General features: G+C 39.7%; 1 protein-coding gene across 5 annotated transcripts in view; it reads right to left on the bottom strand.

The window, feature by feature from the left end:
• Larp1b (La ribonucleoprotein 1B) overlaps positions 1 to 26,745 on the bottom strand; it is a 74,287-nt gene that overhangs the window by 10,611 nt on the left and 36,931 nt on the right. For 3 of the 5 annotated variants that reach the window (XM_050138271.1, XM_050138275.1, XM_050138276.1), the window contains exons 10-11: positions 22,453 to 22,625; positions 12,895 to 22,082 (exon numbers count right to left, since the gene is read on the bottom strand). In XM_050138271.1, coding sequence (XP_049994228.1) covers positions 21,678 to 22,082; positions 22,453 to 22,625 — 578 coding nt within the window. In that variant the 3' untranslated portion in view covers positions 12,895 to 21,677. Of the gene's footprint in view, positions 1 to 12,894; positions 22,083 to 22,452; positions 22,626 to 26,745 lie in introns of those variants that run through there. The other 2 variants (XM_050138272.1, XM_050138273.1) reach the window with 1 other exon arrangement.

Genomic DNA, 26,745 nt, shown 5'->3' with positions numbered 1-26,745 from the left:
GCCATATCGGGGTTTGTGGCTCTACTATAGCCATAGGACCTGCTGGAGTGAAGGGACTGGTCTGGTAGAATGATATCAGAAAAATCTCCAAGACACGGGGAGGCCACAGGATATTCCAGAGGAGGTCTGGTGAGGACCCAGTGAACCAGAAATCAGAGGCCTTGAGCCAGAGCAGTAAAGCTGTTGGGACAAAGGGTATACTATATGGCACACTTATTAGCATTCAGGCACCTGCACTGCCTGCCCTTGGGGACCTGGTAGGAATGAGCATGTGCTTGCCAGTACTCAGGCAGTACTCTGGCCTACTAAGGGTCCTGACTACTTGATTGATCTCTGTGTGCACGTGCTACACCTACATCTAAGAGACAAGTTCAGCCTGCCACCTCTCTCCAATGCTCCTGTATTCAGAGGCCAGTCTCTGCCTCCCCTCCCTCTTTTCTCATCCCTTCCCCCAATAAAAAAAAACCTTCCATGTGAGCTCTGTTGCATGATGGCATCTGTTGTCACTCTTTCTGAGGCTGCACTTTAAATCATAACATTGGTGCCATGACCTTGGCAAGCTATCCCAGCCCACCTGAGACCTTGAAAACTAGTTGGTCCACGTGTGACGGGCTCGCTTCTCCAACTAACAGACTGCTGGGCCAATTTGCCCAACGTCGAGATGATTGTTGAGCCACCCTTCTCTGGCCATTCCCCACGACTGAGGATTCATCTCTTGACCATGGTTTCTTGCCTCCTGAACAAACCCTGGTACCAGGTAACCACATCTCTCTCTCTTGGGGCTCAGCACACCATGGCTTGTGGCTCCTCAATTTCTATTCTCTCTGAATTCCTAGGACACTAGGAATTACAGGCCCTTGGATATTATATTTTCTATCTCACTTGTATGAACTGCGTCTTCGACTATACCTCCAAGAGCTTCTAAACTCATCTGCCTTAGCAGTAAGATCTGGCCCAAATAACCCTTAGATATCAATCCAAACGGCTGCTTCCAAGCACCCTTTAGTCCAGCATTTTCCAGGACATTTACAGTATTCTGCCAGTGACCTGAGAGACGGAAGGGGCGCACTATTTTCAACCTTTATCTTATCTTTGCTCTAAGCCCTCTCTCTGTTCTTTCTCTTGTTGAGCTACACCTCCCCCCCTTTCATTAAGCAAAGTCAAATAGAAAAAAAAAACATAGGGTCTTATCACTCTGGCTCCACTTCTTTCATTGAAGAATTCCAATGTTAGTTTCTGGAGCAACAGCCTGCCTCTGCCACAAAGGCAGTTACATGTCGCCAGATCCCTTTCCACTATCAGCTATGTGACATGTGCACACTTTAAAAGTGCCCGTCGGGCAAAGCTAGTTGTCTGTCTCTAATTTCCTCTTTCACCAACTCTGTTGCATGTTTGTTTAATGGCATGCCTTGGAGGAGCCTGCCAAAGGCACCCACTTAACTACAATACCCACCTGTTCCACCTGCAACAAATCTGTTTCTCATCCACTGGAAGTTTCACCTTCCACTCAAGACTGGCGATTGGGTGTCTGCCTCTGACCATTCCCCTGGATGGGAAGCTTCATTTCTCAAGCATAGTCCTCTCCTTGCCTTCTGGCTTTTCTCAAAGTCCTGGTGCCAGGCGACTGTGTCTGTCTCAGGCTCAGAGCCCTTGGCCGCTATTCTTGCATGATGATGTATTGAACAACTTGTGCCCATTCAAAATGATACTCCCTGGATCTGTCTGGGCAACTGTGAGGCAAGCAATTTCTTAGTGTCCTGTTGCCCATAGTCTGCAGAGGGTCTCTCTCTCTCGGCTGCTGGATTCAGTTCCTGTTCCCCACTCGTGCAGAGGACTATGATCTACCCCTAAATGAAGAATCCTTGATTATACTCAATTCTGAGCTAGTGTGGGACTACTTCACAGCGTCCATCTATACCATCCCCCCCCCACAAGCCCCCTTTCTCCTGTTCTCACTTCACCCTGGGATCTTTCCCTTGTCAATTTTCCTTGCCTTTCCAGGAGCCAGCCTTAACAGTTTGGTACAAACTTTTTCTGTTTTTACCCATGGAATGGCTATTTTGGTTTCTTTTCTGAGCCCATTATGATAAAAATGTTTTATTTTGATAATAGTAGAGCTACAATTAAAAATCATTATTTTCAAAGCTAAACCTGATAGGAAAGTAATGTAAAGTCCTAGCCTTCTGGAAGCTGCTAACTTATTGCAGACTGTTAACTAACACAAGTAAATAGCCAGTCGTTCTTATAAATAATCAAATTCTTTAATTGCAGTCATGCTAAGTACTGATGAATTAAGTGCAGGGATAAGCCTTACTTAGTCCTCCATACATATTTTCAAGGTTGGAGCTTAAAACAAGTAACTAGAAACAACATTTATCTACTTAGATATAACTAATAGACAGACAGTCCTCAAATGCTCAGAGATCTGTAGAATACAGCATTTAAAACGTTTTAAAAAAAAGCTTTACATGATAGAGAGACATGCCAGCTCCTGGCAGCACCCCTATTTCCTCCAAAGAAGATGGATGGGCACAGAAGAACCTCCACCTGGAACTTACTTCAAATCGGCCACTCAGAAAAATCTGTCTTTCACCTCAGCTGCTGCCAAGACCCTCTGCAGACCATGGGCAATAGGACACTAGTGAACTGATTGCTCCACAGTTGCCTAGACAAAGGAGGGCTGATCCTCCACAAGTTCCAACTCCACAGCAAGTCTATTAGATATTCTGGGGCCTCGCAGCCCTAGACCTGTGAGCCAAAGACAGGTTCTGTTGCCCTGAGACCTCTGCCCTCAATGACTATGAAGGACCCTGGGGTGGCTGTCATTTTAATCACTAACTCAGGTACAATTATCCTTCTCCGAGATCTGATGCTGTTTGATGACTAGGCTAGAGGTAGCTTTGTCAATTTAGCAGCAGCAACCAAGGCTTCAGCTGCCTTCTCGGTTCTCTGTAAAATTCAGGTCACAGGCCTCACTCTCCTAGAGCTAATAGTAAGTCTAGACACAGTTCACCTCATTACCAGACTCAAAAAAGAGATAAAGTCACAAAACAGATTTGAGTGTAACTTCTTCCCATTCCTTTGTTAAAGGAACTTGCTTTGCAGCGATTGCCCCCAGTGGTCTGGCACCCGCATCTCCTGGGCAGTTAGATAGAAGGGGCTCTAAGGCCGGTTTACATGAAGACAGGAAGGTTGAAGTGGTGAGGAGGAGACAGTGATCTGAGATGTATAAAAGAATTAAAGGTTTCAGATTTCTTCCCCTCACTATGCTACAGTTATATTAAGACTTCAAAGTTCATAGTGTCAGCAACAATAATCAAAGGAATTCTAATAAGCTATTAATGTAGCTCTGGCAGAGGGCTAAACACAATCCTATGCGATCATAGCTACAGGGTGAAGATTTTAAATTTCCTTTATTGTTTTCTAATTATGGACTTAAAAGGTGTTTTTCATTGTGCTAAAAACATCTGTCAGCCAGACGGTAGTGGCGCACACCTTTAGTCCCAGCAACTTGGGAGGCAGAGGCAGGAGGAGCTCCGTGAGTTCGAGGCCAGTCTGTTCTACAAGAACTAGTTCCAGGACAGCTACAACTGTTAGACAGAGAAAGCATCTCAAAAAATAATAATAATAAATAAATAAAATAAAATAAAAAAATCTGTCACAGTTTTCTAGATAGAAGAAAAAATGTTAATGCTTTCAACCAAAATCATTTCTGGCATGAGTAGATTGCCAATTTTACAACATAAATTTCAGTATAGGTTATAAACAGTGGAAATGTTAATGTGTCTAAAACATATCTTCACCAACTAAAGCATTCTTTTTTTTTATTAGTTAAAAATATACCAATCCAAGTTCCCATTCCCTTCTCTCCTCCCATTCCTTCTACATACCCCCACTCCACCCCCATCTAATCCTCAGAGAGGGTAAGGCACATTGCCTTGTGGAAGGTCCAAGGCCCTCCCTACTATAACTAGGCTGAGCAAGGTATCCATCCAAAGAGAATAGGATCCCAAAAAGTCAGTACATGCAGTATGGATAAATCTCCAACCCCCAGGTGGGTCTATATGTTTTCTTTGGGTTCACCTTATTACTTAAATTTATAAATTCTTATTTATGAGTGAGTACATACCATATTCATCTTTTTGGTCTGCATTATCTCACTCAGGGTAGTGTTTTCTAATCCCATCCATTTGCATGCAAAATTCAAGATGTCATTTTTTTTGTACTGCTGAGTAGTACTCTAATGTGTAAATGTGCCACATTTTCTTTATCCATTCTTCCGTTGAGGGGCATCTAGGTTGTTTCCAGGGTCTAGCTATTACAAATAATGCTGCTATAAACATAGTTGAACAAATGCTTTTGTAGTATGATTGAGCATCTTTTGGGGATATGCCCAAGAGTGGTATTGCTGGATCCAGAGGTAGGTTGATTCCCAATTTTCTGAGAAACCTCCATACTGATTTCCAAAGTGGTTGTTTGCATTCCCACCAGCAATGTATGAGTGTCCCCCTTACTCCAATACTCTCCAGCATAACCTATCATCGGTGTTTTTTATCTTAGCCATTCTGACAGGTGTGTAAGATGGTATCTCAGAGTTGTTTTGATTTGCATTTCCCTGATGGCTAAGGATGTTTAACATTTCCTTAAGTATCTTTTGGCCATTTGAGATTCTTCTGTTGAGAATTCTGTTTAGTTCTGTACCCCATTTTTAAATTGGGTTATTTAGAATTTTAATATCTAATTATTTTAGTTATTTGTTTTGGAGATGACTCCTTTGATGTGGGGTTGATGAAGATCTTTTCCCATTCAGTAGGCTGCCTTTTTGTCTTATTGACTGTGTCCTTTGCTTTACAGAAGTTTCTCAGTTTTAGGGGTCACTTATGTATACTATCATATCATCTGCAAATAACGAAAGTTTGACTTCTTGCTTTCCAATTTGAATTCCCATGATCTTTTGTTGTCTTATTTTTATTGCTAAAACTTCAAGAACTATGTTGAAGAGATATGGAGAGTGGACAGCCTGATTTTAGTAAAATCGCTTTGAGTTTCTCTCCATTTAATTTGATGTTGGCTGTCAGCTTGCTGTATATTGCTTTTATTATATTTAGATATGTTCCTTGTATCTCTGATCTCTCCAAGACCTTTATCATGAAGGGGTGTTGGATTTTGTCAAATGCTTTTTCAGCATCTAATGAAATGATCATATGGGTTTTTTTCTTTCAGTTTATTTATATGATGGATTAAATTGATAGATTTTTATATGTTGAACCAGCCCTGCATCTCTGGGATGAAACCGACTTGATCATGATTTTTTTTGATGTGTTCTTGGATGTAGTTTGCCAGTATTTTATTATTTTTGCATCCATGTTTATGAGTGTAATTCTCTTTCTTGGTTGAGTCTTTGTGTGGTTTTGGTATCAGGGTAACTGTGGCCTCATAAAGGAGTTTGGCAATGTCCCTTCTGTTTCTACTATGAGGAGTATAGGTATTGGCTCTTCTTGAAAGTTCCAGTAGAATTCTACACTAAAACCATCTGGCCCTGGGCTTTTATTGGTTGGGAGGTTTTTGATGACAGCTTCTATTTTCTTGCATTTAATAAGCCTATTCAAATTTCTCACCTGGTCTTGATTTTAGTATATGGTATCTATCTAAAAAATTGTCCATTTCTTTTACATTTTCCAATTTTGTGGAGTACAGGTTTTTGAGTAAGACCTAATGATTCTCTGAATTTCCTCAGTGTCATTTTTTATGTCCCCCTTTTCATTTTTGATATTGTTAATTTGGATGCTCTCTTTCTGCCTTTTGATGAAACAGCTCTTTGTTGCATTGATTCTTTGTATTGTTTCTATTTTGTTGATTTCAGCGCTCAATTTGATTATTTCCTGTCTTCTCCTCCTCCTGGGGTAGTCTGCTTCTTTTTGTTCTAACGCTTTCAGGTGTGCTGTTAAGTCACTAATGTGAGCTTTCTGTTTTCTTTATGTGAGCACTTAGTGTTATAAACTTTCTTCTTAGCACTACTTTCATAGTATCCCATAGGTTTTGATATGTTGTGCCTTCATTTTCATTGATTTCAAGGGAGTCTTTAATTTCTTTATTTCTTCCTTATCCCAGGGTGGATCAGTAGTTCACTGTTCAATTTCCATGAATTTGTAGGCTTTCTGAGAGTAGTATTGTTAAATTCTAACTTTAGTCCCTAGTGATCCAATAAGACACAGGAGGTTACTCCAATATTTTTATATCTGTGGAGGTTAACTTTGTTACCAAGTATGTGATCAATTTTAGAGAAGGTTCCATAAGGTGCTGAGAAGGTATATTCATTTGTGTTTGGGTGGTATGTTCTATAAATGTCTGTTAAACCCATTCAAATCATAACTGCTGTTAGTTTCTTTATTTCTCTGTTATGTTTATGTCTGGCAGTTCTATCTAGTGGTGAGAGTGGGGTGCTGAAGTCTTCCACTATTAGTGTGTGGGGATTGATGTGTGATTTAAGCTTTAGTAATGTCTCTTTTACAAATGAGGGCGCCCTTGTATTTAGGGCATAGGTGTTCAGAATTGAGACTTGATCTTGATAGATTTTTGTTGTGACGTACATGAAATGTCCTTTATCTCTTTTGATTACTTTTAATTTGAAATTGTTAGACATTAGGATAGCTTTATCAGCTTGTTTCTTAGGTCCATTTGATTGGAAAAATCTTTTCCCAACCCTTTACTCTCAGGTAATGTCTGTCTTTGAAGTTGAGGTGTGTTTCTTGTATGTAGCAGAAAAATGGATGATAAATGGAATGAGAAAGAAATCAGAGAAACATCACCCTTCACAACAGCCACAAACAATATAAAATATCTTGAGGGTAACTAACCAAACAAGTGAAAGACCTGCATGACAAGAACTTCATGTGTTTGAAGAAATTGAAGAAGGTATCAGAAGGGGAAATAGACAAGATCTCCTAAATAAATTGGGAGCATGGGGGGAAGGGTGGGTGGGAGAAGAGGAGTAGGGTCAGGAATGTTGAACAAAGAAAAGAGCTGTCGTGATAGAGGAGCCATTACGGGCTTGGCGAGAAACCTGAAACTATGGAAATTCCCAGGAATCTACAAAGAATTCTAAGCAATTGTGGAGAGGTTGCCTTAACTGTGCTTCCCCTGTAATCAGACTGATGACTGCCTTGTCATCATAGAACCTAACAATAAGTGATGGAAACAGATGCAGAAATCCACAGCAAAACATTGGGCCCTGGAGTCCAGCTGGAGAGAGGGAGGAGCAATAATGAGCAAAGGGGTCAAGACCATGGTGGGGAAACCCACAGAAACAGCTGACTGAGCAAGTGGAAGCTCACTGACTCTGAGCTGACTGCTGGGGAACTTGTATATGACCAAACTAGGCCCTCTGAATCTGGGTGACAGTTGTGTGGCTTGGGCAGTTTTTGGGACCACTAGAAGTGGAACCAGTTTTTATCCCTAGTGCATGAGCTGGCTTTTTGGAGTCCATTCCCTATGGGGGAATACCTTCCTTAGCTTAGAAACAGGGAGGAGGGCCCTGGTCCTGTCTCAAGTGATATGGCAGGCTTTGTTGATTCCCCATGGGAGGCCTCACTCCCTGAGTGAGTGGATGGGAGTGGGATGAGAAGGTGGGGGTAGTGGGAGTAGGAGAGAAAGGGAACTGGGATTGCCATGTAAAATAAGATTGTTTTAAAAAGAAAAAATATTTTTATTATTATGTATTAATTTATTATGTGTGTGATGTGTTTAGGTGTGCATGGTAAACAAGGGCCAGAAGACATGTTACAGATTTGATTCTCTCCCCACCTCTGTGTGGGTTCCGGGGGTCTAACTCAGTTTGTCAGGTTGGTGTACAAGCACTTTAGCCACTCAGCCATCTCACCAGGAAGTCTTTTTACCTTAAAAATTTCCTCCTCTCTGTTCAGTTTCTTTAGCTGTGCAGAGGAGACATGATCTGGGAACACAGGATGCCCGCAGAATTGGAGATCTCGACCAGTTATACTCCAGACAGGGCTGATATCCACAATTTACAAAGAACTTCAGAAATTAAATACAGAGGTAATAAAACTACCAGCCAATAATCTGGGCTAACAGATTAAACAGGCAGTTTTCAAAAGAAGAAACATAAACAGCCAAAACCTATTTAGTAAGTGTAATCATCAGGTTTTGGCTGTTTATGTTTACATCTGTAGTCAGCAGGAACGTGTAAATTAAGATCACTTTGGAGATACTGGAGTGATTGTCATGAAGCAAACAAACAAATAATCAAGAGGATGTGAGAAAAGAGCTTGTTCACTGCTGGGGGGAGTGCAAATCAACAGCTGTTATGGAAATGAGATTGGAGTGTCCTCAGAAAGTTAAAGCCAGAACTACCCCATTAAAGAGAACTGCCCAGTTCTGCCAATTCTGGGCGCATACCCTGAGAATTGTACATCTGGCCAGAGAGATATCCACATATCCATGTTTACTGGTGCTCTGTGTACAGCAAGAAATGGAGCCAGCCTAGATGGGTGTCAACAGAGAAGCAAATGATGAAATCTGGCACATATGTAATTACAAAATCTGCTGGAGCGATTGGAATCGGCAATGCACAGTATTATGTGAGGGAACCCAAACTCAGGGAAAAGTACACGTCTCCCTCCTCTGTGGCCTAACTTACAATGTATACATGTACATCATAAGAGACAGCTGTAGGAATGGACAATATTTGGTGATGAGGAAGGCAAAAAAACGAGCTGTGAAATAGGATATAAAGCTAATTTTCTCCTAGCTTCAACTCATCATAACTTTTTCTTTGTGGCTGAAGAATGCATGTAACAGTCATAACTGAAATAGTTCACTGACATGTTCACGGTTTGGGACTATGTTTTTGTTACAGTGGCTAACGTGCTATTCTCGTTTGTGAGTTCACTAAAATGTGATGCTTTGGAAACTCATTCACCCCACAACTGTTTGGGTACTGGCCCATCACGGCATGGTACTACATGTGGACTGACAAGCGCAGACAGGAAGTGTGCTCCCTCTCTTTGCTAGAAGTCTGAGTTTCTGTGTGCTCGACAGAGCAAAGGACCAAGGTGGTTATATTACTGTGAGTGTTCCCCAAATAAACAGTTGTTCTCCTTTATTCTGGGCTCTTGTGGACAGCCTTAATCATGTCTACAGTGACTTAAGTCTCCTTTGGCTATCAGCAGCAGCACTGGCTTTCTCGTGTTTAGTACAGTACACACTCCTTTCCTCTTCTCACAAAAAAACCAAATCATGTTCTCGGGTTTTGTACAAAGCTTTGTCTAAAAGCAAGCACTATGTCAAGAACTTAGCAGTACATTAATTTATTTTCTAGGCTGAAAAGGGGAACTAGAACACAAGAGAGCAAGAGAATAAATGAGTGCGAAGAACCTATGGGGAAAATGCTATGAGAAGATGCATGGCGGTGGGATGCACAGGAAGGACCAGCACCTAACACTGCAGGCCAGAAGTCCATGGGGTTTCCTAAGGCACCCAAACAAAACAAAAAGACAGTAAACAGGATGGGGTAGATTTTCCTTTTCATGGTAAATACAACAAGTGAGATGCTTCCAAAATGGTAAATACAATACATGAGATCCTTACAAAATACAAGGCACAGCCAGGCGGTGGTGGCATCCCAGCAGTCGGAATGCAGACAGGCACATCTCTGAGTTCGAGGCCAGCCTGGCATACAGAGATTTCCGGGATAGGTTCCAAAGCTACACAGAGAAATCCTGTCTTGAAAAACCAACCAACCAACCAAACAAACAAACAAAACGCCAAAAACCCACAACGCACATACTTCAAAACTTAACATGCTACTGGTTACATACTTGGAGAGTCCCAGAGACACTGGGGACTTATTTGTATAAACTAAGTTAGTAAATCAATAAGAGAAGCAAGGTAAGGATAGGATCCAGAAAGGCAACATTTAAAAGCAAGCAGTGGCTAGCAAGATGGCTCAGTGGGTAGAGATGCTTTGGTTCAGGTCTGACAACCCAAGTTCAGTTTCCCTTATCCTTTAAGACAAGGGGAGAGGAGGACTCTGAGAGCACTCCTCTGATCTCCATACAGTAAAGTGGCGCACGCGCACACATACACCACACACACACACACACACACACACACACACTCCTAAACTGTTTTAAATTAGTCCTTTTAAACTGGCTGCAGGTTGGTGATATGGTACAAGGGGTATATGTGCTTGCAACCAGGTCTGATGATTGCAGTTCTATATTCCCAAGACCCACATGGTGCAAGGAAAGAACCGACTCTCACAAGTGTGCACTGTGAGATGCATGTGTTATGTACACATACACAAAAAATAGATACACTAGTGAAATGTTAACACTTTAAATTAAGTAAGCTTTATGACAAGCAGAAAACTGAAGAACACACACAGAGAAACAGGCAAGCACAGTCCCTTGTTGTACCTTTAAGTATATAGGTACTACACAGGAATGTCAGTGTACACAGAAGCCACCTTAAAAGGACTCTAGCTTGACAAGAAGTGAGACATTTTGAACATCAGAATGAACAGAATGAGAGAATTCATTCCAGAGCCATTCTGACAAGGGTGCAGATAGATTACAAATATTTTAAAATGGAATAGAAAGTTCGGTACAGAAGAATGCTGTCTAGTTAATTTGGAAGAAGCAACAAAAGTGGCCATCTAAAGTAAGTGTAAGATGAGCCAGGCAGTGTATGTATATACATATCATTATATATTTATAATATGTTATACTTATATAGCATACATATAAATATATAAATTATATAAATAATACAAATATTAAGAAAACTTCTAAAAGAGATTACTAATAACCATACAATAACTGTGAACTGGGGATATAGTTGACAAGGTACTTACTTAGCATCCAGACTCAACCCCCACCTCTGTATAGGGCAGGCATGGCAACACAAGCCTCTCCATCACTAAGGAAGTGAAGGTAGAATACGCAGCTACATAGTGAGTTCCAGAACACCCTTGAGGCACTGTCTCAAAAACAGCAGCAGCAAAAAAAAAAAAAAAACCCAAAAAACCAACCAACCAAACAAACAAAAAAACCCAAAAAAAAAACCACATCGAAAAATACAAGCAGTTTATTGTGGATTGAGCAGAGTGTTTTCTTTCATATATAGACCCCAGATTGTACACACATGCATTACACCTGGTATGGAAGTAGGACTATTTGGGAATAGGAACAGGGCTAGTAATAGGAGACAGGAGAGTGTATGGGGATAGAATAAAGTTGAAGCATGTGATATGCTTGAACAAAAGTGTCATTTGAAACCCATCAACTTGTATAATGGATACATGCTAACTAATAATTTCTGAAATGTTAAAACTTCACAGGATGGTTTTAGAGCTATACTAATTTGACTCACTTGAGTGTTGCATTGTTGGATTACAGGTTACCACATTCCCGATTCGATTCACACTGACTACATTCCAGAAGTACTTATCACAAGGTCTGAATGCGAGGGCAGCAAGAGGCTCCTTTAGGCAATTTAGTTCAGTCTCACTCTCTAGTTGACTGTTTTAGCATATAAATCACTCCTTGGGTAAACGTTCCCCCTACCAAATCTGCTGACCTGACTATAATCAAGGGAACAAGCTCCAGCAAGCTGTCAGATCTCCACAAGCAGGCACGTGTGTATGCGTGTATGGCTGTGCACGCTCACATGTGGTTTATCAGCAAATTCGTGAGAAAACAATGATGGAAGAAACTCTTAATACAAGTTGCAAATTCCAACACCTTGTTGAGCCTTTAAGAATGGGTAGATAGCCGGGCGATGGTGGCGCACGCCTTTAATCCCAGCACTCGGGAGGCAGAGGCAGGTGGATCTCTGTGAGTTCGAGACCAGCCTGGTCTACAGAGCTAGTCCCAGGACAGGCTCCAAAGCCACAGAGAAACCCTGTCTCGAAAAACCAAAAAAAAAAAAAAAAAGAATGGGTAGATACCAGGCTAGTTCACTTGGACATAAATTTGCTTTGTTTCAGCCTTTCAATTTTTTTGTGAGTGGTCATGGACATAAGAAACAGGTTCTTCTTCCTTGATAGCAAATATTACCTCAGTCCTTGCCATGGTTACTTACCGCCTCTTCTCCATGGCTAAGGTTACGCTATCTTCCTGTTGTCACATGGATTTTGGGAACATGCATCACCAAGCCCACAAACTTGGTACCAGTAAAGTCGAAAATATCAAATACAGCACACTAAGGCACCAGCTCAGATATAACTGTAAGACATGGTTTCGTCTTCTATCTGAGAATCTCCAAGTGGCTGAAGCAGTCTACATCTTTCCTATCACACAATCAAAATCAGCTAACGTGAACAAGTTTTGTTTGAAGCCCTTGAGAATTGGATGCCTTCTTTCATTCATAGATTTATTTTTCCAAACAAGATATTGCTCCAAAATCTACACTGGACTTGAATGCTCTCCCTGCCTCGGCTTTGTTATTGCTAGGATTACAGATGCATAGCACCCCATCTATCTGGGGGATAATTGAGTCAAGGATCATGCTGGAGACTGGCTTGTCTTTATTTGCTGCATCTCTTCAGTGTGAATGTCCACTTAATCCTTCCCTGAGATGGTATTGTTTAAAAATGTTTTCAAGGAGGACTAATCAACACCTTTCCTTTTGTTTCTAATCAATACCTTTTGTTTCTAATCATCATTTTAATTCCTAATTAAAACTTGCTTTAAAGTCCACTATAGGTCAAGAAGCCATGGATGGGACCGGAGAGATGGCTCAGTGGTTAGCAGTGAAACCTGCTCCTACAAAGGATCCAAGTTTGATTCCCTGAACTCACCTTGGGCAACTCAAAACACAAACATAGCCATATACACAATCATACTTTGGAAAAAATAAAGTCTCAGGCACAAAACCGTTTCTATACAATTTTTATTGCATGATCATTCCATATATACTTATAGAATTAATCACTTTGACAATGGATTTGTTCTGTGAACCTTTTCATTTATCCAAAACATTTTTATTAAATATAATGAATTATGTTACATCTTTTTTGATGAATTTCAACTTAAATTTACACTAATGGGGATTGAACCAAGGGCCTGGAACACACCAGGCAGGTAAGTGCACGGCCACCAAGCTTGTCCCCAGCCCTAACTTGCCCTCTGCCACTGCAACAGGGTATTTCCAGCACAAGTAATGCTTTGTGTCTCCACGTTACTTCTGAGTACATTCTGATTCATCTTAAATTTTCTTTTGGTGATATTTATTTGTGAAGAGGCTTTTACATTTTAATTTAAAAACCATGTAAAGTTTACCATCTTAACTATTTGTGTGCACTTTATTACTGTTAAGAATAGAGACATTGTTATAACATTTCTAATATTCTCATCTAACAAAACTGATATCATATATTCACTTAATAGCAATTTATAATTCCCCTCTTCTCTCAGCTTTAACCAATATCCATCTCTAGCTACATGCTCCACATTAATGGAATCATGCAGTATTCTCTTTTGTCGATGAGTATTTCTCATAGCATGCAGTCTTCAGGTTCATCTATGTTTTATCTTGTAGCTAACTGAATAGAGCACTATCTCATGGGTTTATTTACATTTATATGCTTAATGAAAATGCTGAATAGATTTAAAAATATTTATAAGCCATTTTATATTATCTTTAGGAAGTTACCTATACAAGTCCTTTGATATATTAAATTTTGAAAATTAAATTATACTCTAGAATTGTAGGTGTTCTTTATATATACAAGACAATTCCTTATCATGTTTTATACATGTGATATACAAGAAACTACTGATTAGTGGAATGTCAGAAAGCTCTTCGCTACGGCCGGCCTTCTTCAAAATTAGCACCACCTTGATGCTGTGCCCCTTAAATACTGTTCCTCATGTTGTGGTGAACCCAACCATAAAATCATTTTATGTAATAAAATGTAACTGTAATTACATAGCTGTAATTTTGTAATGCTATAAATCATAAATTGTCTGATATGCAGAATACCTAATATTCGACTCTTGTGAAAGGCTGCTGAACCTCCCCCCCCCCCCAAGTGCTGCAACACACAGTCTAAAAGAACTGCTTTCCTAAGTGTTTTATAGTTATGGGTGTTATATTTAAGCATTTCATCCAATTTCAAGTTTTTAAAAAATATAGTGTATTGTTTTTACATTTGGATTCATAGTTTTTCCAAAACCATTTGAGGAGATTTTGTCTCCATTGACTGTCCTTGGTACACACACACACACACACACACACAAAATCATTTGAGGTCCAGCAAGATGGCTCAGTGGAAGATAGACACTTGTTTATGCCTGACATCTATTCAACCTTGGAAACCCAGCTGGTTAAGCGAGAAAATGGACTCCTGCACGTTTTCCTCATGTCATAAGCTGTCACAGAAGTATTCAGCACAACACCTGCATGCACGTACACATACATGTACACATTCACAACAGGATTCTTTAGAATCATTTGGTACATCCATGGAGGTCTCTTTCAAAGCTCTCCCCAGAATTTTGTAGCACATTTGGAGTGTCCTTCTTTCTCCGCCATTAATAGTTGGGTTTTTAAGTGTGAGTGCCTGCCAAGTATGTCTAAGCACTGAGTATATGCCTAGGGCTCAGAGCCCAGAAAACGGTCATGGATACACAGGGGGTTGGGAGCTGCCAAGCACAGGAAACTCAGGTCCTCTGCAAGACTAGGCTGCACTGCTGAGCTGTCTCACTAATCTCCCCTCCCTTAGACCATTCTCACTAGCAGCCTCCCTTTCTCCTTGCTCAGTCTGAGTGCTGGCGTTACAAGCTTGCACCACATTCAGTTATTTCAACTTTATTCTTTTTTGAGAATGTTTTACAGAGGGCAGTAAGTTTTTGGTCAAATATTTCAATGTCTGAAAGAAAAAGTGCTGTCAAGATTTTGACAGGGAGCCGGGCGGTGGTGGCGCATGCCTTTAATCCCAGCACTTCGGAGGCAGAGGCAGGTGGATCTGTGAGTTCGAGACCAGCCTGGTCTACAGAGCTAGTTCCAGGACAGGCTCCAAAGCCACAGAGAAACCCTGTCTCGAAAAACCAAACCAAGATTAATTTGAATAGTACTGATATGCTAACAGGGTTACATCATCCATCGACATGAATGTTGGATTTGTTGACGGCCTCAAACAATCCTGATGTAAACTGGGACTACAGGCACATGCCACTCCACCCCCTCTGCTATCATTTAACATGTGTAATTCACATAGACAATTCATTTTTACACACTTAGCTCTTAAATTCCCAAAGATGGCCAGCACTCATCAGCATTCACTCCACATTTCTTACATGTCCCACAACCTGCATCCAAGGAAACTGTAAAGTACACTCTATCCATGGATATCCTGTATAAAGAGGCTCAAAACCTATAACCCATAATCTTTCGTGCTGTACCCCTCACAACGATTACTCTCGTTCTACTCTAGGTATACACCACATCTATCAGCTGCAGAGATTTGAGTTTTTGCTTTTAACATGTTATAATGAATATTTGTGCTCAAGTATTTTTGTCTTGGTTCACACATGTAGGAATGGGATTGCTGGGTCATGTGATTACCAAACTGTCTTCCAAACTGGGTGCTCTATTTTATATACCGGGGGCAGGGAGAGGGACTTTAATTCCTCCCCATCCTCAATGGTACTTCAGTATCTGTCTTCTGTAAATAGTAACTAATAGTCATGTTATTGGTATGAAGACATGGATTTTTGATTTAGGTTTTCACTCTCCTGATCCTACATCTTCTTTGGAAAAATGCTTAAATTCTGCCTCAGTTTTAGGTGGGTTGTTTGACTTGTCTTTACATAATCTAAACACAATTCCTTAGGAGATAGATACATATTTCTTTTTCTTAAATATTTATTTATTATGTATACAATATTCTGCCTGTGTGTATATCTGCAGGCCAGAAGAGGGCACCAGACCTCATTACAGATGGTTGTGAGCCACCATGTGGTTGTCAGGAATTGAACTCAGGACCTTTGAAAGAGCAGGCAATGCTCTTAACCTCTGAGCCATCTCTCCAGTCCCCTTTAGTACTTTTTGTACACCTCATTTGTGAACAATAGGCCTTTGTACTTAGAGTAGTTTTAGGAGCAGAGCAGAGCTGGGCAAAGTACAGTTACTGTCACACATCACTGCACTCATGCAAGCACGCCCTTCCCACTGTCAATGAGCAGTCCAGAAGGCAAACTGCTTCAAACTGACAAACTGACATCAACATCAAAGTTCACAGTTCGTTCATAAAGGAGCATATTCTACATGCTGACAAACTAATGATCAGCTAGCTACACTGCCCTGAGAGTCGTCTGCTGTCTTCTCGACCCTTCCCACGTCTCTGACAAGCTCTTTTTCTGTCTCCAGTTGGTTCTACAGAATGCCACAGCTGGAATCACATACATTGAGCAGCCTTTTCAGATTGGTTTCACTCAGAAACACGATCTTAATACTTACCTCTATATTTCCTCAACTTGATTGTTCAATTACATAAAGCAATAAATAAGAATTCATTGACTGAATGCACCATGGCTTACTTACTGACCTCCTTTGAGTTATCTTGATTATATCCAAGTTTAGGCAATATGGCTAAAGCTGCTAATATCCATGTACATGTATGGTTATAAACTCCAATTTGTGTGGTAAATTTGCTTGCTTTAATTTTGTAAAAGTTATTACAATTTCTAAGAAACAGTTGAAATAAGGTGACCATGCTTGTTATTTTGCACCCCCACAAGCTACCCACTTCCCGTCATTGCATTTGGTATGCTCCCTGGATTGGTGTTTGATGATCTTAATGGGGTGTTACAGCACCCTGTGTTCTGACTGTAACTCCCCAAGTGGAACATCTTTTCATAGTCTCCCTTGCTACCTTTTTTTCTTTGGCTTTTGGGGCAGTTTTGTCTCGCACACAGAATCTCATACAGTCCCAGGTAAGTGTCAAATCTGTTACATAGTAGAGGGTGACCTTAAGCTCTTGATCCTCTTACCTCTCCTTCCAAGTGCTGGCACTTCAGGAGTATGCGGCTGTGCCCAGCATTTTTGACTACCCTTAAACCAGTTTGATTTCTTATTTTAAATGGCCTTTGTACATATTTTTGGTCAGGGTGCTTTGTCGACCTTTTTTTTTTTTTTTTTGACAACTATTTCCTCCTAGTCTGGTTGTTTTTCCTATCTCTTAGCAGTTCCTTTCATACTGCATATGCTTTTAAGCTTAATGAAGTCTAGTGTTCAGACATTATTTCCCTAGATAAAACTTTGCTATCATACAAAAAACATACAATCCCAAGGACATTCAGATTTTCTCATATAATCTGAGTTTCCATAAGTTTTACTTTACATTTATGTATAAAACCCACTAAGTTAATTTCCATCAAGAATGTGAGTTTGCATGTAGACTATTCTGAATGCTAATCTCAAATTCTTTATTGCATTTCCTTCTCAGCTTTGTGAAGAGTGTCAGCGTCCATTCACAGCACAACAAAACAATGCCAACAGAAAACGTGTTTCATGCCTTTTGCACTAACATTTACTCTTCTAATCCTAGTAATCATTTTGTTTTGTTTGTTTTCTTGAGATATGGTCTCATTTGATTAAGATGGCCTCAAATTTACTGTGGATAGCTGAAGATCACCTGGAACTCCTAATTCTCTATCTTCCACCCACCAAGTGCTGGAATTAGAAGGCACAAGACCCAGCCTAGATCATTTTTTTTTTAATTCTGATAAAGGGGAAGACCTAAACGACTTTATTATTTGGCACAGATATCCAAATTTCCTTCCACTACAAACAAATATTCTTCCCCCATTAAATGTAAATTGATTGATAGACATTTAAGAATTTTTGACACATTCAAACACACATATACCTAAACTTTATGCTAGTACTACTGTTTTGGTAATTATAGTTTTATTAAGAACAAAGCTAAACACTTTACAATATTTTCTTTCTTTCATTCTTTGTCTGGCTGTGCTAAGAACACAATACAGAGATTGCTAGAGTTCAAGTTAAGCCTTCTGCCAGTGAGTAGCATCCACAGCCTAACTTTGTTCTCTGTAAAGTTTGTTCTGACGATCCCAAATTATTTAAAATTTCACATGAATTTCAGATCACTTTGTTAACTGTTGCATGAACACACACGCACACACACACACACAAACACACAAAGCCATCTGGATGCTGGTGGAGATTGTGCTGATCTGATGATGTACACTTATCCTGTTCATCTCGCTTGTCTCCTCAATGTCTCACATGTAAATGACTTGTTGTACTTTCATAAACTCTTGACAACCTGCTTACATCAGCTACTTAAATATTTGTACTAAGCAAACCACCCCAGCAGCCTTTTTTATTTTTCTTTCTCTCTCTTTCCTTTCTTATTTTCTTCCTTTCTTCCTTTCTTCCTTTCTTCCTTCCTTCCTTTCTTTCCTTCTTTCTTTCTTTCTTTCTTTCTTTCTTTCTTTCTTTCTTTCTTTCTTTCTTTCTTTCTTTCTAGTTTGGAGTTTGCAAGTTTTTTTTTAAGGGGCTGGAGAGATGGGTCAGAGGTTAAGAGCATTACTGCTCTTCCTGAGGTCCTGAGTTCAATTCCTAGCAACCACATGGTGGTTCACAACCATCTATAAAGAGATCTGGTACCCTCTTGCACCTGCTTTTCATGTTGCTTCAGATTCCCAATCTCCCATGTTCAGTCTTCATGTTTTCTACTGAATCTAATATACTGCTAATCCCATCAATTGATTTTAATGCTTATTATTTGTATTTTTTAATTTCAAAGAGATCTGCCTGCCTCTGCTTCCCAAATGCTAGGATTGTGTGCCACCACACTCTGCTCTTGAGTAAGTATAGAAAAACACAGGCAATCCACATTTGCTTAGTAATTCCATCACCAATTACTTTAAGGGATGGTCCTCCTGTGCTCATTCTCACATGTGGCAATTATTAACTTTGTGCTACTCTTTCCTTATAAAACAACTTTAAGTAAATACCTTGTGTTCCAGAAATAAAGCTGATTCAAAGTGATCTAAATTTGCTTATAGTGGGCACCTGTGAAATTGACAGGTTCTCATTAACTTTTTAAAGCATATTTAATAATTGATATTTATGTGTTTGTGTGTGTACATGTGTATGCACATGCATGAGGAAGCTCTCCACCTATTTTTTTCTAACTTTTATTTACTTTTATTCTATGTATATGAGTTTTTTGACTGATTATATAAATGCTCACCATGTGTGCAGAAGACAGTTTTGGGAACTGAACCGAGGTTCTTTGGAAGATCAGCTAGTACATCTAACTGCTTACTCCCAATCACTTCAGTCATTGAAACAATATACTTGGGCTACAGGAATGTGACTCTAGTGTAATTTATTTTCCTTCCCTATTCTGCTTAAAACAATCAAAAAAATGTTCTATTCCCTAAGGGAAAAGAAGAAAAGGCAAAGTTCTTCACTGAGAATGTATTTAATGTTTGTTTTCGTTTTTGAATTTAGGGAAGAGCATAAATACAGTCTCCCACAGCCAAACTTACACAGTGGAGCTCAGCCACAATCTTCAGGAAAACAAGCTCCTGCATTTCATTCAGGTGCCTTATAGATCTTTGGAGATTTTAAGATGTCTCGTCTCATCATCTATCACATGGCTACTTCACTGGTTTTATAAAGATATATGCACCTGCCCCTATCACACCCGTTCAACACAGCTTCTGGAACCACCAATACTTCTTTATTAACACATCCTGGCATACTCTGCATACCTACAGAATCAACCGTCCAGTTTCTGACACACCTGATTCTTCTCTCTTATCCATCAAGGCTCAGATGTAATTCATATTTCCTGTGCTACCAGTTTAACTAAGATTATCATTCTCCATCTCCTAGACGGAAAACCTGTTAATAGCCTCCCGCCATTTTCGTCCCCATATAACCTATTTCCTGTGCTATGGAGAACAGTGATTTTTTAAAAAAATAAAAATAGGATTACGTCATAGTGTATCTGTAAACCTGCACTTGAGCTTTTGATAATTCCACACTATTTAACGTGGTCTACAAATTCTAATCTAATCTGACTCTGCCTTCACAACCTTAATTACCATTTTATACAGCTATGGGCAAACTGGTTTCTCAATTTTCACAGCTGCCCTTTTTCAGATCACTCACACTTCAGTGACTCCTCTTCCTGAAATAATTTTTCCTGCTTTTTGCTCATTTCATTCTTATATATCTGATTTCACTCTAACTTGACTCTTTCCAGAGGCCCATTCTATCTAATCCAATACCAACCTGTTTATTCTTTTAGATACAGGACAATGATTTCGTCATGGAATTAGCCTCAAACACGCTAATCATTTATCACTGAGCTATATCCAAGTTCAGGCTACCCTTGAACTTATACTGCTCCTATTGGTTTCTTTGTGGTTGATTATACAGGCCTGCCTCCCAGCCCAGCAATTAGTAGAATATATTTATGATTCTGTTACAAAAATGATTCCATACAGACATCACTTCTAAAAACAAGCATCAGAAACAAATAAGGGTGCTCCCTGCCAGGCCTGAGGACCTGAGTTCCATTTCTAGGACCTACACGGAAGGAGAAAATCAACTCCTTCAAGTTGTCCTCAGACCTCCACACTTGCAATGAGACATGAGTGAATTTGCCCACCTTTGCATGCATGTGTATACACACACAAATGAATTTTTATGAATAAAACCCTACTATCTAAACCTCATAAAAACATACATACAAGATGGGCAGTGGTGGTGCATGCCTCTCATTCTATCACTCCAAGGCAGAGGCAGGTGGATCTCTGTGAGTTCAAGGCCAGCCAGGTCTATAGAGCTCGTTCCAGGCCAGAGCTGTTGCAGAAAAACCCTGACCAAAAAAAAAAAAAAAAAAAAAAAAAACCACAAAAACCAAAAACACCCCCCCCCAAAAAAAACCCAAAACGAATGAAAACAAAAATCATACTTCCTTTCCCACAGTAGCAAGACTGGCAGAAAACTGTATAAGCTTTAAAACATTTGACATGACCTACCTGAGGCGGTTTCTCTGAAAAGGCAGTGGCCATAAGCAGTAATGGTGATTCCAAGGAGATCGTGTCTCTTATTCACAAGCCCAGGATAGGCAGTCCCTCTGTTCAAACACTAGCTGGCAGCTTTTCTTTACGGCTGCCTGATTTCCCTCCTATTTGATGTCACCTTCCCTCATTGTTTCAACACTCACTCTCATGTTTACCTTTGGAAGCCTCTCTGAAAAGTTTAACAGCAGAAAAAGACCTGCTCACACTCCTACAAGTTAAAGAGATCTGGAGCCCAGACAGCTATTTTGGCTCTCTCTTCTATCTTAGCTTAACATTTAGGCAAGAGAATGGAATGAACATATCAAGTAGGCCTGTCTATAGCAACTTTTTTATTCCTTCATGAAAAATTACATTTTTTAGTCAGAAAATTCTATTTTTTTTTTTGCTTTTTTTTGTCCCCTCCCTTCGCCCCCACCCCCCCTTCAGAAAATTCTATTTTTTGATGCTGACAGTATTCATATATCACTTAAAATTACTCCTCTGGTTGTGACTATTTCCAAGAATTTTAAATTGTGTATAATTTTATACAACAAATCTTATGACATAAGTAAGTTTAAGAAAACATGTAATACCATGCAATCAAAGCAAACTATCAGCAGAAAGATGCTCACCAGAAATCGTTACCTTTATGGCTGTGCATGCATTTTCACTTTCCGTCCACAGGTCCTGTTCATAGTAATATAAGCCATCGTTAATCACTTCAGCAAGTTCTGATGTAATGTTTGCTTGTGATGTAAGGGTGCCTGTTCGATCGCCTCCATGGTGCTTTCTCATATAATGTGGTGTCTGAGTCACAATCAAAATCTTGTTTAAATCTTGGTCATCAATTTCAAAATCTGAGTCACCATCAGACCAATCATTGACTGTCATTTTCCTTCTTTCTGTATGTTCCATCTCTTCATCAAACAAAAAGTCACGTTCTTCTTGTTCTGGGTCTGGAAAGGTTAGTTGACTTGATGTCTCTTCAAGTATAGATATTGATTCCTAAAGAAACAAGGTAGCTTGATATATATATAAATATATCAGATATGCATGTATATCAGATATATATGTATGCACACATGTACTTTGTAAAAACCCTTTTTCTTTTAGGACAAATGTTGTATACAAGTAGGCAAATTCTAATAGAAAGCTAAGCAGTATTGTTTTGGATTAACTGGAGAAAACACAAGGTTGAGTAAAAGAATTGATGCAGACTCCCTGGAGTGGTCCCTAGATCATCTACAACATAGCAGTCTTGAAGGACACAACTTCAATTTTTATAAAACCTTGGGGGAAAAAATCCATGTATGATAAACAGAAAACTCATTATACTCAACCAAGGCACACATTTCATTGGAGTTTGTAAACTTACCTTTAATGTGACTGGGGATGGAGGATGCCTCTCTTTCACGTCTACCCAGGGTTCTGAGTCCAGGTCAGGCAGGCTGGCAGACAAACCTCTCAACATCACTCGGAGAGTACTTGTTTCAGTATTGTTCTTTGGGCTCAGTGGACTTCTAATTCTTGGAGAGTTTGTGGCAGACTCTAAAATTTTAAATCAGTTCTGCAATTAAAATACTGGTTCCTCTTTCCTATAAACTCAATTTCATTTTGCCTTAATTTGGATTTTCCTGCACAAAACATAATAACCAATTTCAAAATCTTCCCATGATTTTCAAATATAAAAGGCTTGCAAGATCTACTCCAAATATTCAAAAGGAAAATCATCAAATGAAAGAATGTTACCAACACTTACACAGAACATCGCATTTGTTATAGCTTCAAGAGCACCAGTGAATCGCCAATTAAAAGCCTGCACATTGAACTACAGAATGTCAGCTGCTAGTAAAGCCACAGGTAGTCTAAATACACATATTTCCTGACAGTAGCCAGTACTCCTATACCCACATTGCCTGCATTAAAGACAGTGTGTCCATTTACTTCATGCCTCATGTTAAACACTGCAACACACATGCCACCACAGTAACGCACACAAATCCACAATAACATTTCAAAGATTCAGAATTTAAAAGACCTTTTTGGGGGGTTGAAAAATGATTCAATTGATAAGAGTTGCTCTTTTTAGGTCTCAGTATCTACATGACACCTCACAACAAACTGTAACTCCAGTTTTAGGGTTAGGATGACTGACTCCCTCTTCTGACCTCCACAAGCACCAGATATACACATGGCATACATGTATGCATACATGCAAGCAAATAAAAACAGTAAAATCTTTCTTTACCTTCCTTTTCTATTAATTTTAATCAAAATAAACTCTATTAAATCTAAATTGTTTTTCAAAGGTTTAAAAATCACTTAAGTGCCTTTTTTTTTTTCCAAGACATAATTTTCACTTGGAGCCTGACTTAGAACTTGCACTCTATAGACCAGGCTGGGCTCAAAGTCAGAGATCCCCTGTCTTTGCCTCCCAAGTGCTGGGATTAAAGGCACGCACTACCACAGCTATTTAAATTACAATTTCATTCCTAGGTCAGAAGAAAACCTGGAATATCTTAATAGAAGGAGCCATTATGGGATTAAGGATACGCCTTCTCCCCAATTAAGACTCCTAGCAATAGTGGAGAGGGTGCCTAAACTGCCCTTCCCCTGTAATCAGCTAGGCAAATACCCTAACTGTCGTAGAACCTACATCCAGTAACTGATGGAAGCAGATACTGAGCTCCTGGCTTCAGATGAAGACAGGGAGGAGGCGTCATATGAGTAAAGATCATGATGGGCAAAGTCAGAGAAGGCTGGCCTCAACAGGTAGCTCACGGACTCTCAACTGACTGCTGGGGAAACGGCAAGGCTCAAAATTAGGTCTTCTGAATGTGACAGTTATGTGCCTTGATCTGTTGGGGGAGAGATGCTTGGCAATGGACCCAGGACTTATTTATCCCAGGTGCCTGAACTGGCTTCTTGGAGCCCATTAACTATGGCGGGATACCTTGCTCAGCCTTGACATGGGGAGGAGGTGCTTAGTCCTAACTCAATTTGGTATTCCAGACTTTGTGACTCCCCAAGGGAGGCCTTACTCCCTCTGAGGAGTGGATAGGGGTGGCGGGGGGGGGGGGGTAGATGGAGGGACAAGAGAAGGGGAGGAAGGGGAACTGGGGCTAGTTTGTAAAATTAAAATAATTTTAAATAAAAAGATTTAAAAAAAACTTTAAGGGTGAATGTTATATGAAAGCTGAAACAGAGCCTTTTACTTACTAAAAGCACAAAGCAGGAATATGTGTGATGAGGGTTGCAGCATTTATTTCCATAAGCATGCTAGAGTTGGATTTGGTATCCTCCCCCTATGATACATGGATGCAGTAATCATCAGATCGCTGTTATTTTTAAAGAAGCAATTTGATTTAGAATAGAAAAGTCTCCAGAATATCCCAAGCAATGCAAGCACACAGATAAAGGGAGGTCTTTGCATTTGATACCCAAAACCACAAAAAAAGTTTGTTCAGGGCTGGAGAGGTGGCTCAGTGGTTAAGAGCACTGGCTGCTCTTCCAGAGGTCCTGAGTTCAATTCCCAGCAACCACATGGTGGCTCACAACCATCTGTAATGAGATCTGGTGCCTTCTTCTGGTGTGCGGGCAGAATGTTGTATACATAATAAATAAAACCTTTAAAAAAAGTTTATTCAATATAATACACTCTAGTTATAAGGAGCCAAGAACTGGAAATGGGGCTAATATGCTAAATGAGCAAAGATTTATATTAGCCATGTTAATAATAATGTCACTATATTAAATAAAAATATCTATGACAATATTACTGAAATTAAGTTAAACTGCAAAATTGGTGTTTTTGTTCTGTTTCATTTATAGACAGTCTCACTGTGTAGCCCTGCTGGCCTAGAACTTACTAAGTAGACCTGGAACTCACAGTCATTGGCCTCCCTCTGCTTGTCTTAGGACTGTAAAGGTGTATATCAACAACCTGACAAATAATTTCAAGGCTACTAAAAACTTTGAATTTATATGTAGGGTTCATATATCCTTCCTGGGACATTGTTGCTCTATAACATTCTCCATAAACAGCTCATTTATCACCAATTTACCGATAAAACCAGTACAAAGGAAACAAAGAGGTTATACTCTTTCACACTGATAAGAGTATAGGAGAACTGTTATTCTAATACTAGGAAATATTTAGACAATGACCGAAGTTTTAAAAGAACACAAAGAACCACTATCTTGTTAACCACGGGGATGATTTAGTTCCTTATATAACTATCACTGAACTGCATATATAGCTAAGGTGTAAATGTCAGAACAGTACTGGAGCCATAGTACACATAGCAGGAAAATCAAAATTGTGGACTTTTTTTTTTTTTTTTGGTTTTTCGAGACAGGGTTTCTCTGTGGCTTTGGAGCCTGTCCTGGAACTAGCTCTGTAGACCAGGCTGGTCTCGAACTCACAGAGATCCGCCTGCCTCTGCCTCCATAGTGCTGGGATTAAAGGCGTGTGCCACCACCACCCGACTTCAAAATTGTGGACTTTTAATGTTTATTTTTATTTGGGTATGGGTACCACCTGTGTGTGGGTACCTGACAAGACCAGAAGACAGTGCTGGATACCCTGGAGCTAGAATAGTAAGAAGCAGTGAGCTGTACTTACTCCAGCTCCAGTAGTTTAAAACTTGTGTATTAAACTTGTGTATTAAAACACAAGGTTAGTCTTCTTATACTCACCTCAGGGTTTATTATACAATCACATCTTCATGTCTCCTAGGCTTGTATTATGAGTGTACCATGGAGTGTTCTAGCATAGAAAACACTATGTACTGAGAAATGCAATGATAGTAAAATATTTGCCAAAGGAAAAGTTAGTACTATTAGAATGAAAGCTTCAAGGTGTTCACTTTATGCTTAAATTTACACTGAAGCCCTCTCATGTTTTCTGGAACCTTAATTTTTTTATAATTAAAATATTTCAGAGTACCTATTTTTAAAAAGCTAAAATCAAAATTTTGAGTAAGCTTTGGAGTTTCTGACATTACTTCACATAGATAAAAGTGGTTTAGACACATACCTTGGCTACAATTGGTGAATTTACCTTTGCTGATTTTTGTATTAAATGAAAAATATCAGCCTGGCTCTCCAAAGACAAACGTATGTATCTAGTGTGTTTTTTTTTCCTGCTGTGGGACGACTGCAGTTCTGAGTAATGAGGAACTAAGAACCTCGACAAAAGTTTTCAGGAAAAGCCCTCCAGCCTATTCAGTAGCCATTAGGCCCTCAAAGGTCACAAGCTGACCGTACACCGCACCCACAGCAAACCCTGCATTCCAGAAGTCATCTTACCAGTCTCATAATCAACATTTTGTGGTGATTAAGATCTTCTGCTCAGTGGCAATGCCAACCCATGTTACACAATTCAACCTCCAAAGAGGAAAAAGTAGATATTTAAATTTCTGTGATGAAAAGGATCAATTATGTTAATATTTTACCATACAAATGGCACAGAATATAATCAAGTTATCAAGATACCATAATTTGGAATTAAGGGGCATTAGATAAAAGCTTCACTCGACCTTTACTCCACCTAGTTACATAAGGTGATCTATACACCCTACCTTATTTCTTCTCCTGTACATAGTGACAGACTACTTCTTCAAGCAGCCTACAAGTAGACTAACGAGGTCATAACGTGACAATTCAG

This window comes from Alexandromys fortis, unplaced genomic scaffold (genome assembly GCF_014885135.2).
Source record: "Alexandromys fortis isolate MF-2015 unplaced genomic scaffold, M_Fortis_MF-2015_v1.1 scaffold_15, whole genome shotgun sequence".
NCBI lineage: Eukaryota > Metazoa > Chordata > Mammalia > Rodentia > Cricetidae > Alexandromys > Alexandromys fortis.
The sequence above is the reverse complement of the archived record's forward strand: the minus strand, read 5'-3'. Positions and strand labels throughout refer to the sequence as shown.